The sequence below is a fragment of the Globicephala melas genome, chromosome 11, assembly GCF_963455315.2.
Source record: "Globicephala melas chromosome 11, mGloMel1.2, whole genome shotgun sequence".
In the NCBI taxonomy this organism is placed as follows: Eukaryota; Metazoa; Chordata; class Mammalia; order Artiodactyla; family Delphinidae; genus Globicephala; species Globicephala melas.
The window spans coordinates 40,879,114-40,898,429 of NC_083324.2; the positions used below are offsets into that span (position 1 = coordinate 40,879,114).

The 19,316-nt window shown below is 47.6% G+C and overlaps 2 protein-coding genes across 2 annotated transcripts in view; both read left to right on the forward strand.

Annotated features, from left to right (window-relative positions):
- The first annotated feature begins 1,605 nt into the window (after nt 1-1,605).
- LOC115846543 (serine protease 45-like) overlaps nt 1,606-19,316 on the forward strand; it is a 61,818-nt gene continuing 44,107 nt past the window's right edge. The window contains exon 1 of the mRNA XM_060308467.1: nt 1,606-1,787. The gene's annotated coding sequence lies outside the window, so the exon portion shown is untranslated. The remainder of the gene's footprint in view (nt 1,788-19,316) is intronic.
- On the forward strand, nt 14,651-18,986 carry LOC115846565 (putative serine protease 42). The gene is given in 8 exon segments (XM_070046807.1): nt 14,651-14,678; nt 14,863-14,991; nt 15,309-15,472; nt 15,474-15,517; nt 15,519-15,581; nt 16,120-16,382; nt 17,280-17,452; nt 18,750-18,986. Coding segments are annotated over 8 exon segments (1,101 nt in total).

Consider the following 19,316-nt stretch of genomic DNA (forward strand, 5'->3'; position numbering starts at 1 on the left):
TTTAGACTTTACATTCCCTGTGGAGGTCTAGCTAGGGCAGGTGTCCTCTCTGTTTCACGGGTGGGAACACAGAGGGGTTACAGAGGCCTAGAGTTCCTAGCAAGCCCAGCATCACCAACCCCCTGCAAATGTGTGCTCTGGGCCTGGGGAGCAATAGCTAGTGAGGAGGGCGATTGACTCCTGTGCCCCACCCTGCAGGCAGGGCCTTTGTCTCAGAGCCTCTGCCCAGCTGTGGGGTGAGGGGAGGAGGATGCAGGCATGACAATGCTGTGAGCCCAGCCAGGTGCTGGGCCACCTCCCTGAGGTCTTCAGCACAGCTGGGGCTACGATTAACCAAAGCTGGGACAGTAGGTCCCTGAGGTGAGGGCCCAAGGTAAGGACCAGCCCTCTGGGTTGGGGGAGCCCTGGTTGCTCAGAGGTACCTGCTGCAGCCCCAGCTCCCCACTCTGTGTCTGGTGTTGCCCACAGTGTCCCCACCATCACTCCTGGCCCGGGGAGTCTTGCAGTCCTGGGGCCCTTCACATCTTGTGCAGTAGCCTCAGGGCCCACTGCAGGGACCTGGAGCCCCGAAGATGCAGGGTTCAGTGACCTCTAGTCCCTCCTGCTCCCTTTCCCTGGCAGGGATGGGGGCATTGCCCCAAGAGGCCTTTCCAAACCCTGTCACCACTTTGCAACCTGCCTGTTGGCTCTCCCAGCTCAGAGTCTCACCAACAGCAGGGTGTCTCACATGTGTGCCGGTGTGTGCTCCATGTGCGAGTCTGTACCCAGGTGTGTGTCACTGTTCACCAGGGCCCTGGTGTGAAGTGCTCTCTCCCTGCTTCCTGAAGGAGACCAGTGTCGAGGTTCTGCAGGGATGGGGGTGGGTGGTGGTGCGGTAGTGACCAGGAAGAGGATGTCTAATGCGGGAGGGAAGGCGGACACCCACAACCCCCGCCCGGCACTGTGGAACACGATGGGCCGGCTCGCACCTTCTGCACACACACAGGGACACAGGCGGGGCGCCTGGAGTTCCGGGCCTGTGCCACCCAGCCGGCCCTCTCCCTTCCCTGCACTCAGCCTTCTTCTCTGTAAAATGAGAAGTATGTGCTGTGATGTTTGCAACTTATCACACGCAGTGTCTCCCCAACGGGGACACACACACCCTCACAAGCCACGACACACGGTGGCACACAGCGACGCACGCTGGCAGCCGGTTCCCAGAGCCCACCCTCCCTGGGCGACGCGCCAGTGACACACACACTGTCGCCGCTCCAAATCACACCCACGTCCCGGGAGGAGCTGTACTCCCGCCGCGCTCCCCTGGGGTCCGCGGCGCGGCGCTTCTGTGTTCTGCTCCCTCCGCCGCGCCTAGAAACCGCAGTGGGCCGGCCGGGATGAGCTCACGCCGCCTCCGGCCGCCCAGGTCTAACGCGCTCCAGATGCCCCGCAGCCCGAGCCGGGAGCGCGGAGGACGGCCCTCTGGCTCCCCCTGCAGGGCTCAGCTGCTCCCGGCGGTGCAGGCACCCGCGGGACGGGGTGGGGCTGCCTCCGGAAGGGGCGGTGCTTAGCTCACCCGCCCGCTTTTCCTCCGGTTCTGCCCGCCGCCTGAGTTCGGAGCTGGGGGCGTGCTGCTGCGAAGGCTGTCACGCCTGTCCCGCGCGGTTTCGAGGTCCCAGCCCACGACCCCCGTGGGCGGCTCAGCGGCCACGTGCTGGGTGGCGGTCCCGTCACCGGCTGCCCTCGCCAAAACATGGGATTCCACCCCACTCCAACCCTAGTTACTCGGCCCAGCCCGGACCCTTCACCAGGTACTGCAACTCAGGGCCCCGCGCGGCCCTGACTAGGCCCTGACTAGGCCCTGACCAGTCTTGCTCCTCTTGGAACGAACAGCCTAGTTTCTACTGGGAAAGCAGCAGGGGCCTGACCACCGCCTGTTTTTAATAAGCAGCTGGTATTTCCCCGAAATCGCGGCCTCGTGGCTGACCTCACGGGGATGACGGCTGGCTGTGGGCCAGGGGGCGGGAGCTGCCTCAGGGTGAGCCCCTGATGCCTGGCCTTGCAGAGAAGTCGGGCAGAGAGGAGGAGCTCTGGTTTCCTGTCCCAGCTCAGCTGCTGGCTCATCCAAAAATCTGTCCCTCTGTCTGTCTGCAGTGTTGTGCATCCCAGGCCAGTGCTTCCAGCGCCCCTCCTCCTCAGCTATGCCTAGGGTCCCGCTTTCCTCCTGCCTCGTTGTATGGTCCTGGTAAACTGCTTAACCTCTCACCTCTCATTTCCTCCACTGTAGGATGGGGTCATTGTGGGATTTGAGAGGGCACCAGCAAGGGAGAGCAGATGGACCCCAGGAACAAGTAATTTCCAGAGGGCTGGAGGAGGAGTCTCTCGGGAGCTAAGGGGCCAGGGATCAGGCCTTGGTCTTCCTGGGCCAGAGTTGGGGAGGTAGAGGAAGGGTCGCCGGAGAGACAGAGAGATAGGGCAGCACAGATGTCCTGGCAGAATGACAGTGTTCAGTGAAGGGTCAGCATAGGGGGCTTGGAACACCTGGAGTCAGAGAAGGGTGTCAGGAAAGGCTTTCCAGAGGAGGCGGTGCTGAGTGAGGTGCAGTTAGTCAGGCTAAGACCTGGGGCGGGGGGCAGAGTACTTAGGCAATGAAGGGGTGGGTTGGGGGACAGAGTGGAACCAGACAGTTGGGTCCAAGGCATCTCTGGTAGTGAGTGGAGACTCTGCTGGAGGCACCATAGGGGGTGACGGCCCTTGGGAACTGGTCCTGAAGCCCCATCTGTAACTGAGGGACAAAGACCGAAAGCCAGAGGAGGACACAGGGTCCAGTGGAGGGACAGAGGCCAGGAGCCTCAGGGGGAGCAAGGAGACAGGGAGAAGAGTTGTAGCAGGCAGATAGGTGTGCGTTGGACATATCTGGTAGCTGGAAGATTTGTTTGCTCTGGAGCTTGCATTTTGCAGATGCTTGGGGCCCCTCCTCAAAGGAACAACAGTAACAGTGAGTAATACTTTTTGAGCAAAGCGTGTGCCAGGCAATGCTCTGAGCACTTGCAGGTATTAACTCATTCTCTCTTCACTGGAATTTTATTCATTTGTTCATTCATTCAGCAGATGTTTGTTGTGTACCTACTGTGTGCCAGACATGTTTCAGGTGCTGGGAATCCAGCAGTGACAAGACGTACAAAAACCCTGTCCACAGAAAGTTTACATGTGGAAGGGGAAGACAGCTCATGTATATGTGAGTAAAATGAATAGTATTTCAGATTGTGAGAAGCGCTACAGAGAAAATTAGAGGATAAGGGGGATCAAGAGGGCAGAGTAGGGGGGCACACTTTTTGAGAGGGTGTCCTGGGAGAGCCTCAATGGGGAGGTGACATTTGAGTACAGACCAAATCTGACTCACCACCTCTTAGCTGAGAATAGTTTTTACAGAAGAGCATTTGCGATCATTTCCAACATAGGGAACACTAATTTTGATGTTATCCCCCTAAAAGAATTCCGTTCTTCTTAGTAGACCCGTATTACCCCAAACCAAAACCAAAACCGAAAAAACAACAAAAAAACCCCCCAAAACTAGTACTCAGTTCTTCCAATTATATTTTGAATTTCATCAATAAACATTGATGGAAATTCATTTTCTCTTTTGTTATATAAGTACCTGTATAATCTCGATTTTGTCTCTTGGTCCACAAAGCCTAAGATATTTACTATTTGGCCCTTTACAGAAAAAGTTTACTGATCCTGGTATAGACCCACCAGGTGAGGAAAGGAGCTTTATGGACATCTGGGGGCAGAGGGAACAGCCAGTTCAAAGGCCGGGAGGCAGGAGCTAGTGCGGCACATCGAGGAGGACAGCAGGGTTGGAGCCCTGTGAGTGAGGAGGAGAGTGATAAGAAAGGGTCAGAGGAACGCAGGCAGATGATACAAGGTCTTGTGCCAATTCCCAGGTATTTTTTTAAAAAGTGTGTGTGGCAGTCTTTAATGGAATATCTTTTTTTTTTCTATTACATTTTTTAATTTATTATTGCTTCAGGGTAGAAAGTTATTGATTTTGTATATTGATCTTTTCCCCAGCCCTCTTAGTTTATTCTCTTATAGTTTTATTAATTTTTCAGTTGGTTTGTTTGGCTTTGTTTTAGAAAGCAATTATATCTTCCACAAATGATGCATTTTGGTCTTCCTGCCTATATATAGCTCAGTTTCTTCCTTTCTTTACCTTCCTCCACTCCCCTTCTGCTTGTCTCCCTACTCTCTCCCCTAACTTCCTTCCTCTCTCCTCTCCATAAGGCACAGGGTTTCAGTCTCTTCACATCCTTACCAACACTTGTTATTTTCTGTGTTGTTGATTTTGGATTGTTTATTTTTAGCCATCATAATGGGTGTGAAGTAGTATCATATTGTGGTTTTGATTTGTATTTTCCTAATGTTAGTGATGTTGGTTATCTTTTCATGTGCTTACTGGACATTTTTGTATCTTCTTTGGAGAAATGTCTATTCAATTTCTATGTCCATTTTTAAACTGGGTTTTTGTTGTTGAGTGTAGGAGTTCTTTATATGCTCTGGATATCAATCCCATATCAGATATATGAATTGCAAATATTCTCTCCCATTCTGTGGACTGTCTTTCACTCTACTGATAGTGTTTTTTGCAGCACAAAAGCTATTAATTTTTTTTATTACTAATTAATTAGTTTATTTTTGGCTGCGTTGGCTCTTCGTTGTTGCGCGCGGGCTTTCTCCAGTTGTGGTGAGCGGGGGCTACTCTTCATTGCAGCGCGCGGGCTTCTCATTTTGGTGCCTTCTTGTTGCAGAGCATGGGCTCTAGGTGCGCGGGCTTCAGTAGTTGTGGCACGCGGGCTCAGTAGTTGTGGCTCACGGGGGGCTTTAGAGCACAGGCTCCGTAGTTGTGGCGCACGGGCTTAGTTGCTCCGCGGCATGTGGGATCTTCCTGGACCAGGGCTGCAACCCGTGTGCCCTGCATTGGCAGGTGGATTCTCAACCACTGCGCCACCGGGGAAGTCCTGGGATTGTTTTCTTAATTTCCCTTTTTATCCCAATTTTATTTTTATTTATTTTTAAAAATCAGTTTTAGTGAGGTATAATTTAAATGAAATAAATTGCACATATTTGACTAGTTTTGAGAGATACATATTTTTGTAAAGCCACAACAATAATCAAGATACAGAACAATTCCATCCCCTGTAAAAGTGCCCTTGCGTCCCTTCACAGTTCATTCTTCCCTCTGCCCCTGGCCCAAGGCAACCACTGCTCTCTCTACCTTCTGTCACTATAGATTGGTCTACATTTTCTGGAATTTTTTTTTTTTTTTTTTTTTTTTGTGGTACGCGGGCCTCTCACTGTTGTGGCCTCTCCCGCTGTGGAGCACAGGCTCCAGACACGTAGGCTCAGCGGCCATGGCTCACGGGCCCAGCCGCTCCACAGCATGTGGGATCCTCCCGGACCGGGGCACGAACCCGTGTGCCCTGCATCGGCAGGCGGACTCCCAACCACTGCGCCACCAGGGAAGCCCTGGAATTTTATATGAATTTTTATATAAATGGAATAATTCTGTATGGGTCTGACTTCCTTCACTCAACATAATGATTTTGAGATTTACCCATACATTTGTATGTATCAGGAGTTAGTTAAGTAATTAATTAGTTAAATTTTGATGTGTATGGATGTCATATTTTGTTTATCCAGTTACCTGTCAGTGGTCATTGTTTTTTTTTTTCCCCAGTATTTGGCTTTTGTTCAGTTTTTACTGGGCCATTTGTCTTCTTACAGAGCTGTAAGTGTTCTTCATATGTTCTAGATACAAATATTTTGTCATATATGTATTGCAAATATTTTCTTTCAATCTCTACCTTGAATTTTCATGCTTTTAACAGTTTTCAAAGAGCAAAATTTTAAAATTTTGATGAAGTCCAATTTATCAATTTTTTCTTCTATCACTTGTTTTTATGTCTTATTTAAGATATATTTGCCTACTTCAAGGTTACACAAATTTTCCCTCATAGTTTTTTCTAGGAGTTTTATAGTTTTTGGTTTGACATTTGAGCCTGTCATTGATTTCTGGTTAATTTTCGGCTTAATTTCCTTTTTGATTGTTCACTGTTAGTGCATAGAAATGCAACAAATATTTGCACGTTAATTTTGTATCCTGCAACTTTTCTGAATTCATTTATTATCTCTAACGTTTTTTTGTGGAATCTTTAGGGTTTTCTATATATAAGATCCTTTTGCCTAATTGGCTGGCTAGAACTTTCAGTACAATGCTGAGTAGAAGTGGTGAAAGTGAGCATCCTTGTCTAGTTCCTGATCTTAGGGAAAAGCTTTTAGTCTTTTGCCATTAAGTATGATATTCATTGTGGGTTTTTCATATATGGCCTTCATCATATTGAGGAAGTTTCTTTTTGTTCCTAGTTTATTGTTTGTTTTCTTTTTTGATCATGAAAGGGTGTTAAATTTTGCCGAATGCTTATTGCCTCAATTGAGATGACATGTATGTATATGTATGTGTGTGTGTTTCTTTTTCTTCTTTGAACATGTGTAAAATAACTATTTTGAAATCTTTGTCTACTATGTCCAACACATGGGGCCCCTCGAAGACCCCATAAATTAAGTTTCTCCTATCTGCTTCTTTTCCTATGTATTGGTTAAACTTTCCTGTATCTTTTGCTGACAAAAAATTAATCAATGGTCAATCTAAGAAAGAAGTAGAAAATTTTATTTCAGCCAGCCTAAGGATTATAACCTGGGAGACAGTTTTTCAGAAAGTTCTGAGGGGGCTTCCCTGGTGACGCAGTGGTTAAGAATCCTCCTGCCAATGCAGAGGACATGGGTTCGAGCCCTGGTCGGGGAAGATCCCACATGCCACGGAGCAACTAAGCCCGTGCGCCACAACTGCTGAGCCTGTGCTCTAGAGCCCGGGAGCCACAAGTACTGAAGCCCGCATGTCTAGAGCCCGTGCTCCGCAACAAGAGAAGCCACGACAATGAGAAGCCCACGTACCTCAAGGAAGAGTAGCCCCCGCTCACTGCAACTAGAGAAAGCCCATGTGCAGCAACAAAGACCCAACACAGCCAAAAATAAATAAATAAAATACATAAAATAAAAAAAAAGTTCTGAGGACTGTTCTGCCTGTTAGAGATCAAAGCACAGTTATATAAGATTTTGAGACAAAGTTTTATGCATCAAAGTCCCATATTGGGGGCTTCCCTGGTGGCGCAGTGGTTGAGAGTCCGCCTGCCGATGCAGGAGACACGGGTTCGTGCCCCAGTCCGGGAGGATCCCACATGCCGCGGAGCGGCTGGGCCCGTCAGCCATGGCTGCTGAGGCTGCGCGTCTGGAGCCTGTGCTCCTCAATGGGAGAGGCCATAACAGTGAGAGGCCCGCGTACCGCAAAAAAAAAAAAAAAAAAAAAGTCTCATATTGACAGTTTACATAGTTCACCAAGGTGAGTAGTGGGTTATTGTGAGCCCTTACAGGATTGAGAAAGGAATGTTATCTCCTAAGGAGTTACCTTCTGGTGCCAGGAGGAAATTGGTTTTCTTTTGGCGAGTAGGTATTCCTGTGTCTTCTGAGGAGAGCTAGTTAGTGTATAATGCAGATGCACAATGCACACTAAAGGGGAGGGGGTAGTGGCTCAAACAGGCAGAGAGAGAATTTTATGTTTAAAATTTTTCTGGTCCTGCCTTAAAAATAATTTTATTTCATCACTTTGCATGTCTTGTAATTTTTTCATTGAAAAGCAAATGTCATAGCAAATCGGGATACTGATTCCTGCCCACCCAGGACTTGTGGTGATCATTTGTCTATTTGTTTAGTACTTGTGTGAGATAATTTTGTGAAGTCTATTTCCGCCTCAATTTGCAGCCTCTGATATCCCTGCTTATGTTTTTTCCTTATTTTTATATTTTAGCCTGGCTTCCGAGGGTTAACTCCTGGATCACTGTAAGCTAGTACTCATTGGTCAATGGTTGTGTGTAAGCCCCTTTGGTCAGTTTTATTTTCACTATTTATCGTTGGAAATGTGTGTGTGTCTTGGAGACGACTTTCACCATTTAGGGAATTTACTCTCCCCTCCGCCACCACATGTTCATCCAATGACTAGAAACTTGGAAATTCCCTATCCATTCATTCTTGAAAAGACAGAGGCTTGGGTATGTGCACCGTCTCTCAGCCTACTAAGGATGAGTGTGATTTTATTTTTAAGCTGGGCTTATTAGGAGTTGCCCCTGCGTCAGAGAAGCTCATTGTGCAGCCAGTATTTGGTCAGAGGTTGTGCTTAAATCCACTGCACTAGCAAGGTTTCTGCACTTTGCTGATCTGTGTTTGGTTTGGAAAATACATTTAAATTTGCTCTACTTCCTGCTCTTATTGTTCCTGAGTTGGTGTAGCCTAGTGCATGCACAGTGTTTTAAGACCCCTGGGGATGAGTGTGATCCCAGGAGAACTCTTCTTGGCTGCTTCTTTCACTGGTTTTCTCTGTTAAACTTCTGGTTAGTCTGCTGTTTCACTTTTTGTTGCTAGTATCATGGAGCTACTGACCCTCTCTTAACTGCTCACCAGGAAGATCTCTGTTGTTCTTAACAACTCCATTAGGCATGAATTTCTCCACCCTCTGTTCCAAATAAATTCAGCTATTTCAAGCAGAGTTGCAGAGCATTTCTTTCAGCCTGCCTATCCTGGGCAGAATGTTTGTGCTATTGTACCAGAGCTAGGGATGGGGATGGCAGCCTGTTTCTCCTGGAATGAAACTCCTGTTCTATTAGTGGGTAATGGGGAGAGAGTTGGTATCTCACTTGCCCCTCCCATGGAACTTCTGCTCTATGAGTGAGCTGGGATGGGACAATTGAAGACCCAGTATTCTTAGCCTGCTGTGCCTGGGGTAGAGCTCCTGCTCTATGAGTAGGGGCTAAGTGAGGGAAGGAAGCTCTAGTCCTCTTGGTCATGCCTTCTAGAACAGAGCTTCTGCAAAATGGTCTTGGGAGAATGAAAGACACCAGCTATCTGCTTCTCCTGGGGTGAAACCATAGCTGGGGGAGAGGGAGACCCCATTGTCTTGGCCACTTGCCCAGAACAGAGTTCCATAATATGAAGCTAAGGAGTAGGGATGGGAGCTGGTCGTGGCTCAAATACCACAGACTCTCGCCAAGAACTCTTGGTTCTTACCAAGAATTGTTAGATTTTCTTGCATAAGTATTTCTCAATTTTCTGTATGCCCTTGGGACAATTTCCATAGAACTTAAATAGTTATTTTTAAAAAAATAATTTTCACCAGATAAATAGCTTTCTCTCTGGAGAGAGAATCAACCGAGTTCCTCATGCAGCCATTCTAGAAGTCCAAAATAAAAGTTTTAAAGTCTGTCCAAACATTTGGCAATTTTCAAGATATTTTTCTATTATTGGTTTCTAGTTTAATACTGTTATAATTTGAAGACATATTCTGTACAATTTTAATTCTTTCAAATTTGCTATTATTTGCTTAATGGCCCTGTAATATGCTCTATTTTGGTGTATGCTCCATGTACACTCAAAAAAAGGTATATTGTGTTGTTGCTAGGATATAGTATTCTATAAATGTCAGTTAGGTCTAACTCATTGATAGTGTTTTACAGATCTTATATATACTTAGTAGCTCTCTGTATACTTGTTCTATCAATTATGAAAGACATGTTAAAGTTCCAAATTCTAATTGTGGTTAGAATGTCTTTTTCTGCTTGCTCTGTAAATTTTGAAGATCTGTTGTTAGCTCCATTTAGGATCCTAACATATTTAGGATTTTGTTTATCATTATGCAATTAATGTCTTTATTTATCCCTGACAATATTCTTTGTTCTGGTGTTGACTTTGCCTGATAGTAATCTAGCCATTTCCTCTTTTGATTAGTGTTTGCATCATATATCATATTCTATACTTTCCCCCATTACCCATCTATATTTAATGTGGGTAAATAGTTGTGCTTTTTAAAAAATATCCTGTCTGACAGTCTGTCTTAACTCATATAATACAACATGAATGTGAATTAATAGAATCGCTAATTCATCTAATAGATTCATTTACCTTTGGTGTAAGTATTGTTATTGTTGGATTAAAATCTACCATCTTGCTAGTTGTTTTCTATTTGTCCCATCTCTTGTTTCTCTTTTCCTCTCTGCTTTTCTTTAAATTAATGGAGTTTTTTTTTTTTTTTAGAATAATTCTATATTTATTTATTTATTTATTTTTGGCTGTGTTGGGTCTTCGTTTCTGTGCGAGGGCTTTCTCCAGTTGCGGCAAGCGGGGGCCACTCTTCATCGCGGTGCGCGGGCCTCTTCACTATCGCGGCCTCTCTTGTTGAGGAGCACAGGCTCCAGACGCGCAGGCTCAGTAGTTGTGGCTCACGGGCCTAGTTGCTCTGCGGCATGTGGGATCCTCCCAGACCAGGGCTCAAACCCGTGTCCCCTGCATTGGCAGGCAGATTCTCAACCACTGCGCCACCAGGGAAGCCCATGGAGTATTTTTTATCCTCACTATTGTCTTACTTACTATAGTTTTTTAACTTTTCTCTAGTTTCCCTTGAGTTTACAGTGAATATCTTTAGTTAATTGTCCTCTTTCTTCAAATAACAGGATTAGTTTTTTAGGTAGTGCAAGGGCCTTATAACAATATCTCCCATCCTTTATTAGTTTTCTATTGCTATCTATACTATGGTAAAATCACTTTGATGATAAGTAATGTTTTTTGAATCACAAGTTATATCAAGCTACTTAAAAAAAGTCCCTGTGCTGTCCAAAATTAAAACAAGGCGGAAGACATGCATTTCAACACACATTTGGAGTAGATATATTTTCTGAGCTTTCTGCTACAGTTCGAGAAGCAGTTTTTGGACCTTAATTAAGCAGTTTTAACCTACCTTAAGCAGTTTTTGGACCTTATGCAAAGGACATTTACATATTTCAAAAATCCACTTAACATTGCAGTTGAGGAGCTTCCACCTAAACTTCAATGAAGTGATTAATTTGCAATGTAATGACAGGATAAAAGGCACATATCAAGAGAAAAATCCAAAAGAACTCAATAAATGCCTTCCAAGTGAAGATTTTTTTTTTGCTCAAAGCCATATGTTCATAGATTAATAGCAGCATTTGATGATGGCACTTATCTGCATGAAAAGACACTCTTAAAGGTGAAAAGCATATGGGCTTCCCTGGTGGCGCAGTGGTTGAGAGCCCGCCTGCCGAGGCAGGGGACACGGGTTCGTGCCCCGGTCCGGGAAGATCCCACATGCCGCAGAGCGGCTGGGCCCGTGAGCCATGGCTGCTGAGCCTGCACGTCCGGAGTCTGTGCTCTGCAACGGGAGAGGCCACAACAGTGAGAGGCCCGCGTACCGCAGGAAAAAAAAAAAAAAAAAAGATGAAAAGCATAGGGACTTCCCTGGTGGTCCAGTGGTAAAGAACCTGGCTTCCAATGCAGGGGACGCGGGTTCGATCCCTGGTCGGGGAACTAAGATCCCACATGCCGCAGGGCAACTAAGCCTGCGTGCCACAACTACTGAGCTCGTGCGCCTCAACTAGAGCCTGCGTACAGCAAACTACAGAGCCCACGCACCCTGCAGCCTGCGCCCCACAACTAGAGAAGGAAAAAACCCGCATGCCACAACCAGAGAGGTCTGCCCGCCGCAACTAGAGAGAAGCCTGAGCAGAACGCACGGGATAATGAAAAGATCCTGCATGCCTCAACAAAGATCCCGTGTGCTACAACTAAGACCTGACGCAGCCAAAAAAAAAAAGATGAAAGCATAAAATATAGGGTTGGCCAAAAAGTTCTGGCCAACCCAATATCATTACAGTTCACCATTAACAGAACATTTACAATTGATTTTGATGATAGAGAATGCTAACTTTGAACCCCAATTAAGTAAAATGTTATTCCTCCCCTCTCCAAAATTTCAGTCTTCTCATTAGTAGATTTATATTATAAAATATTATATCCAATTCGTATTATTACTGTTTTTGAGGAAATGGTTCCTTCTTATAAGAAAACCTACATAATATCCTTAATTTTATCTTATGGTTGGCAAATTCTAAAATATTTGCTATCTGGCCCTTTATAGAAAGTGTTTATGGACCTCTGGACTAAAGCCTTCAAATATATTCATCATAGCATTTAAAATTCCCCGTGTGATAGTTCCAAAATCCATGTTATGTCTTACTCTAGTTCTGTTGATTGGTTTGTCTCTTGAAAGAGTGTTGTTTATTTTTTGTTTGTTTGTTTGTTTTATTGTGTGTCTTGTTATTTTTGGTTGAAAGTTAGCCATCTTGTGTAGAATAGTAGAGACTTAAGCAATACTATTTATGTCCAGAAATGGGTATGTCTTTTCCTTAGTAGGGAGTGTTGACATAATTGTGTCCTGATTGTCTCTGATTTTTGTTGTTGCTATGGTTACCCTCAATATGCAGCAGACTTCAAACTCTTCTAGTGTTATTTTTTGCTTAGAGTGGTAGCTGATTTGTTGGAGAGTTTTTCTCAGTGTCTTCTCCACTCTCACCTGTCTGTCCTCTCTTTGTGCCTGTGTCTCACAGAAGATGTCTCTCCATGCTTTTACTCTCTCTTCTAGCAATAGACTGCTGTTACTTGTTCCTGGACACTTGCTAGTGGAGGGAGGAGGTGGGGCATTCTTTGTTGTCCTGATTCAGCCTCCCTCTTAGGCAGGTGCTATATTCTTGGCTCTCAGAGAAGAGGCCTTCTCATTGACCTTGACCCTCTCGCTGTATAGCAGATCTCTATAAGTCTGGTCCAGGAGAGTTTCCTGCTCCTCCCCCAGGGATAGAGGTTATTTTATGTTCTCTTCACCCAGCTACAGTAGGCTTTAAACTGTGTCCTGAAAATTACAGTTTTATGCCCTTCCCCTAGTTGCATAAGGCAGCATCTCCTCCTCTTCCTCCTCCTTCTCCTCCTTCTCCTTCTTCTTTGGCAGCACAGGGGGAGAGGAAACAGTATAGAAGGACCCAGCCCAGACTTCATACCTTTCCCATAGTGATTCCTGCTTACCTCTCCAAAGACTGCACTGTAATTAAGGCTTACAATTTTTTTAAATTAATTAATTAATTTATGGCTGTGTTGGGTCTCCGGTGCTGCACGCGGGCTTTCCCCAGTTGCGGCGAGCGGGGGCCACTCTTTGCTGCAGTACGTGGGCTTCTCACTGCGGCAGCCCCCCCTGCTGTGGAGCACAGGCTCTAGGCGCATGGGCTTCAGTAGTTGCAGTGCGTGGGCTCAGTAGTTCTGGCTCACGGGCTCTAGAGCACAGGCTCAGTAGTTGTGGCGCACGGGCCCTGCTGCTCCGCAGCATGTGGGATCTTCCCGGACCAGGGCTCGAACCTGTGTACCCTGCACTGGCAGGTGGACTCCCAACCACTGCGTCACCAGGGAAGCCCCAAGGCTTACAATTTTAACTTCTTAGTTTAAAAACTTCCTTGACTTTCCTAAAATATTTTCATATGCCTTATAACTGCAGGGTTGATGTAGTTGATGTAGTTGATAATAAGATGTAGTATCTGATCTTTTGGCTCACTGAATTTCAACATAAATTTAATTAAGAGCTTCATCAGAACTCTTACAAAAAAGTTAGGGCATTGATTGGGAGTGAGACCCTGAAAGTTTACATGGGAATACATTTGGATAGATTTAGGACACCCTTACCCCCAGCCACGTTGAACCACTCTTGCTAACAGAAACAGCGCCTCCTCCCATTTGATAAGGCCGGCCATCTCCACCTTAGAGACACTGCAATGACTTCATGTGAGTAAATTACATTATAAGGGCATACCAATTCTCTGCCTGAATCACCCCCGTCTTCACTGCCTCTAGACCTAATAACTAGAGTAAGATCCCAGCACGCTCTAGGACAGGTGCAAAGTATAACCCAGGGGTAGAAGGCTTCCTTACAAAAAGAACTGCAAGATTTTGCTGATCTACATTGGAAGGAACAAGGGGTATATATATAGGATGGGATTCAAAGGATTCTTGATTGGGAAGGCTTAGTCCCAAATTTATCAACAGTACACTTGCTAGAAATTTGGAATTCAGTTTGCTGGTTCAGGCAGGTGGGAATGATTCTACATGTTTACTGGGTTGTTTTAAACCTGAACGCAGTAGTGGACCACACTAAAGGAGATTGATATGTCAGAAATTCCTTGGCCTAATGTGGAGAAAGGAATGCAAAGAGAGAGGGCTTTAGAGAATAACCCCTTCATCAAGACATTGAAAAATAAATTGTGAGGGGAACACCCATATCCTCGAAAAACACTGTAACTGGCTGTCCTCTTTTGGCTGGGGAAAAGTGGGAAGTACTGGAACTCAAAAGTTGTTATTGTTGTTTTTCCCCTGACTTCAACAGGGATGATGAAACCCAGAGAGGCAGAGGCCTGGTAGAAGCACTTATGCAACAAAGACAAATAGACATCAGGGGCATAGAGCTAATAAGAATGGATTGACCTGCGGGTCTCTTTGGTGGTGGCTCATTTTTACAGGCGTCCCCGTGACTGAAATTGCATAGCAGCCAGCTCCTTTGTCCAACCCACATCCACTTCATCTGTAGTCCCCCTCCCCGCGAATCTAGGTTTGGTGAATGAGGCCCTGCCTTGTGGAACCGTTATGGAGAATTAAGGCTCCTCAGCTAGTTCCCAGGATGCCCATCCTCACCAGCTCCAGGCCAGGTACCACACCAAGAAGGGCAGGGGCATCAGAAAGCGCCCGCCTTTTAGAGCCAACGTTAAATTGGAAGGTCCCTAGCAAGGACAGTCTCCTCAGATGTACCTTACCCCTCGGACCTGGGCAGTGTTCTGGCTGGACACAGTCTGGCGTGAGGATCTGAGAGCGCAACCCTGCACTCTCAGGCAGGAGACTTCGTGGGCAGGGGCACGCAGAGCGCTGAGGCCGTCGCCGAGCCCGTGGCATCCCCGGGCAGCCCCTGCAGCCTCCTGGTCTGGCTTCTGCTCCTTCAGCGCTGGCTCAGGGAGGCCCCAGCGGGTGGGTCAGCGACGTCCTCGCCCACTTCACCCCTCTCGGGAGGTGGCCTCGAGGACCCCACGGCGGACCAGCCAAACCCTGGAGGGGGCTCAGGGAGCCCCTGGGAACCCCAGGTCCCCTGGGGCTCCGGGAGCCCCCAAGTTGGTGGAGTTTAGGTCAGGTGACTCTTCGCATTGGCCTTCCGGAGGGGCGGGCTGAGGCGTCAGGGTGGGGGCCGGTGTTCCCTGGGAGTTTGAGGGGATCGGGGTCTGAATTAGTGCAGCCCTGCTGTGGAGCCTGAGGGAGACGTGCCTCGTCTGTGGGTCCATGGCCTGCAGACTTGGAAGCGCTGCCCTGGAGCCTAGGAGGACATGGCCTTCTCGGCTGTCCGAGGGGCTCCAGGGAGACAGGGCCTGTTTCTTTGAGGTTCTCCTTGCTACCTGTCCTCACCCCATCGTGTGGCCAAGTGTTCCTGAAAATCGTGGGAGGAAATCAGAGTGAAAGAAGGGAAGTGGCCCTGGCAGGTGAGCCTGAGGGTCAGTGGCAGACGTGTGCGGAGGTTCCCTCATCTCAGCTCAGTGGCTGCTGACTGCAGCCCACTGTATTTTAAGGTGAGTAATGACAAGTGGAGATGTGAGAGTTCTGGAGTCAGTCCTGCCCTCCTCAGATACCCACTAGTTTCTGCTGCCCTGCAAGTTGATAAAAACCCAACCCAAACCAAAGCACACACAGTAAAAGTGGGAGGGATTCTGCGCTGGTAGTCTTGTTACTAGGAATACTAGTTTGGTGAACAAAACCAATTGTTTGGGAGAGCAAACCAATTTTTTTTTTTTTTTACATCTTTATTGGAGTATAATTGCTTTACAATGGTGTGTTAGTTTCTGCTTTATAACAAAGTAAATCAGTTATACATATACATATGTTCCCATATCTCTTCCCTCTTGTGTCTCCCTCCCTCCCACCCTCCCCATCCCACCCCTCTAGTGAGCAAGCCAATTTTGAGAGTCATTAGGAGGGTTTTTTGGTGATAGGGTTGTAGCGAGAGTGGTGAGAGAGGTTGGGGCCCCATTGGGAAACAGCTGATATGTGTGGAAAGGCACAAGGGATGCTTCCCAGGGTCTCTGTGAGGGACATGTCCTCCTCCCACAGCTGTTACCGCTGCAGTGTCATGATGGGAGATCGGAGTGTCTGTGGTGAAATCTCAGGGTTGGTGGTTCCTATCAGCCGAGTCGTTGTTCACCCTCAGTTCTCAACACGTGGAACTGTTAAATATGACCTTGCTCTTCTCCGGCTCTTCTACCCTGTAAATTTCACTGGGGTCATCCAGCCTATATGCATCCCTGAGAAGACTTTCCAGGTGGAAGCTGGGACCAGGTGCTGGGTGACTGGATGGGGCAAGCAACAAGAATTCGGTGAGACTGTGAGGCAGGAAGTAACCTTGGGCAGAGGGAGGTAGCCTTATCCCTGGAGTAGGCGACAACACTAAAGGGAGGGATAGGGAAGCACACCACCTGGCAGGTGGGTTAGGGGGCAGCCAGGCTAATGGTTCCCGGTTGGCTTGAGCCCAGAAATTGGTTGAGATCTTTTGTTGCCACACAAATATTTGATGGCAGCCGTTTAAGCAAGGCACCAGTCCTGGGACCTAGAGCTGCTCAGGAGAAGAAGAAGTACATGGGTGAAGTCTCCTGCAGATTTGTGGGGAACTGTGCCTGGTTGGTTTGGGGGCATTTTTAGGTTCCCTGGGGACAGAGCCAGATGCTCTGGAGTTCTCTCCAGGGTGGATTTCTGCTCAGGGGGTGATGAGCTGTCTGCCAGGCCAAGCTGTCCCTCGCTGGAGGTACCTGCCTTGGTGCCCAGGGACTTTCCTGTCCTTGGAAATGTTGGCAGAGCCCGTGGGCCCCAGTTGGTGAGGCTATAGGGCCTCCTGTCTCTGGGAAGAGGCTGGATTGTTCCTTTGGGTACTACCTGTCTGAGAGTCTGTGATTCTGCTTTAAAGTAAAGACACTTTGCTGATGCACTGGACACCTTTCATTATTAGTATTGATGCACAGAGTGACAGATGCGTGGTTATCATTTCTCAGGCTGGTAAGGCCTCGCCTCTTCCTGTCCTGATCTGTTCTTCCTTCTCTTGTCCTGGTTTTGGTTCCTACCTTCTCTTCTCCCCACGTCAGCTTTGGGCTTCAGTTTCCTCTGCTGTCAAATGGGGACAATATCCTCTGTGCTGCCTTCTTCAAGGGGGATTCAAGGTGTTTGGGGGCTTACTGTCCCCCTGTGCAGATCTACCCACTGCTGAGTTTCTTTGTTTGTAGGTGGCCCATGTGTCTCAGTCTTTCTCTGGGAGATGGACCAATATATCATCTACTATGAAGAATGTAATGGGATGATCCAGAAGGCCATGCCAGCAGATAAGGATGTAGTACTGGAAGGAATGCTGTGTGGCTATAATAGTATAGGAAACGATTCTCGTCAGTTAAGTTCATGGGTCTCTTGCCACCTCCGCATTGAGGTTGTCCCCTCAAAGTTTCCTCATTCCCCAGTGGCAGGGCCTGGGTTATTTGCCACCTCCTCTTTCAGCCTTTAATTAAGGAGATTCAAGGGAGAACCCCTCAGGATGCCCCTGAGCTGGCCTGGCCCGTTCCTTCAATAGGGAGCAGCCCTCGCATCCTGGGCGTGCTGCCAGGGTGTGGTGAAGTTGGGGGTGATGATGATAATAATGTAAGTTCCTATAATTGAGTTCCCTCTATGGCGACTTACTGTGCCAGTGTGAGCATTCACCCACATTAGCTCAGTTACCCAGCTCACAACCCTGCAGCATAATTATACATATTATTAAACAGATGTGGTCCCTACAAGACATAAGTTCAAGGTCCCCCTGGGAGTGCCTGGGCCCACAGTCTCCCCTTTGCACCAAGCAGCCTTTCTGAGCAGGGGGCATCTGAGCCAGGTCTTAGAGGATGAGTATTTGAGTCCTGGAAAGAGGAGAACGTCACTGTTGGGAGAGGGAACAGCAAGTACAGAGGCTCAGAGTTCTGAAGAACGTGTCATGTTTAGGGAATGTGTTTCAGGTCTGGAGCAATGAGGTGGCAAATATGGCCAGAGAAGGTGATTGGAATCAGAATATGTGTGGCCTGCAATGCTGTGCTATGTTTCGCGTTCCTGTCCATGCAGGACTGTAGGCCAGGAGTTTGTTTTCACCATGTAGGCAATGGTGTTGAGCCCCAGGCAGGACCTGGGCTGGTGGGGAGGTGAAGGGGTTGTGTTTGAGGTTGAGTCATCAGTTCTTGGTGACTGACTGCCTGTGAGGGTGCGGGTGAGGGAGAGCTTGAGGAGGACTCTGAGTTTCTGACTGAGCTGGTAGATGGGGGGCCACCAGAGCAGTTTTAGCAAAGGATGTGCAGTGTTTGCGTGAGCTGGGGTGACTATGTGGGATGTCTGAGAGTGTAGCTTAGAATATGGAGGGAGCTGGTTATATGGTCAGGACCTCTAGAGAAACTTTAGGCTAGGTGTAAGGATTTGGGAGGCTCCATGCAAAGGGGGTATTCAAAGTGTTTAACAACCACTGTGGTATAGGAAATGACCAGTCATAATATCCTCAGAGGATACTAAAGTTTTCCAATTGACTATTCAGTTCTCAGTTCTCAAAATCAAGAAATCTGGGCCTGGGAGATGGCTGGGGAAGGCCCACAGGTGCCTGTCTTTCAGCACCTTGCAGTGCAATCAGCCTGCCCTGAAGTGGGTGCTCTTCCATTCCTGCGGTTTGCTTCTTTCTCTTTTTCCAGGGAGATTCTGGGGACCCTCTGGTCTGTCAGTATAATACCACATGGGTCCAGATAGGGATTGTGAGCTGGGGTGTCAGCTGTGGTTGTAAAATTTCACCTGGAGTTTTTATGGATACTGCCTTCTACACTAAGTGGCTAGTTGCAGTGGTGAACCAGGCTACCTCTTTGTATCCAGTGGTGCTCCTCATCCTACTGGTGTGTCTGGTGCTGCCTCTGGGCATCCTGGCGACCCTGTGATCACCCTGGCCCACACCCCCTTCTGTTTCTGAGTCTCACACTAGCCCTGCCTCTGACCTCCCACTTCTACTCAATGCCCTTTCCTCAATTTCGTTTGGGATCCACTGACCCTGTGGAGATCCACATGACAGAGAGTGGCAGCAGGAAAGGAACCCTGGAAGTTTCCCGGCCTGGTGATCCAGGAACCTGCCTCATCCACACCTACACCTTGGCTGTGCTCTGCCTGCCAGGAAGAAGTGGGTGAAACCATCCCAGCTGGATGGCCAGTGACCTGCCAGGTGATGCTTCATGATGCTTCAGCCACATCTTGGAGAACATCTAGCAAAGGAG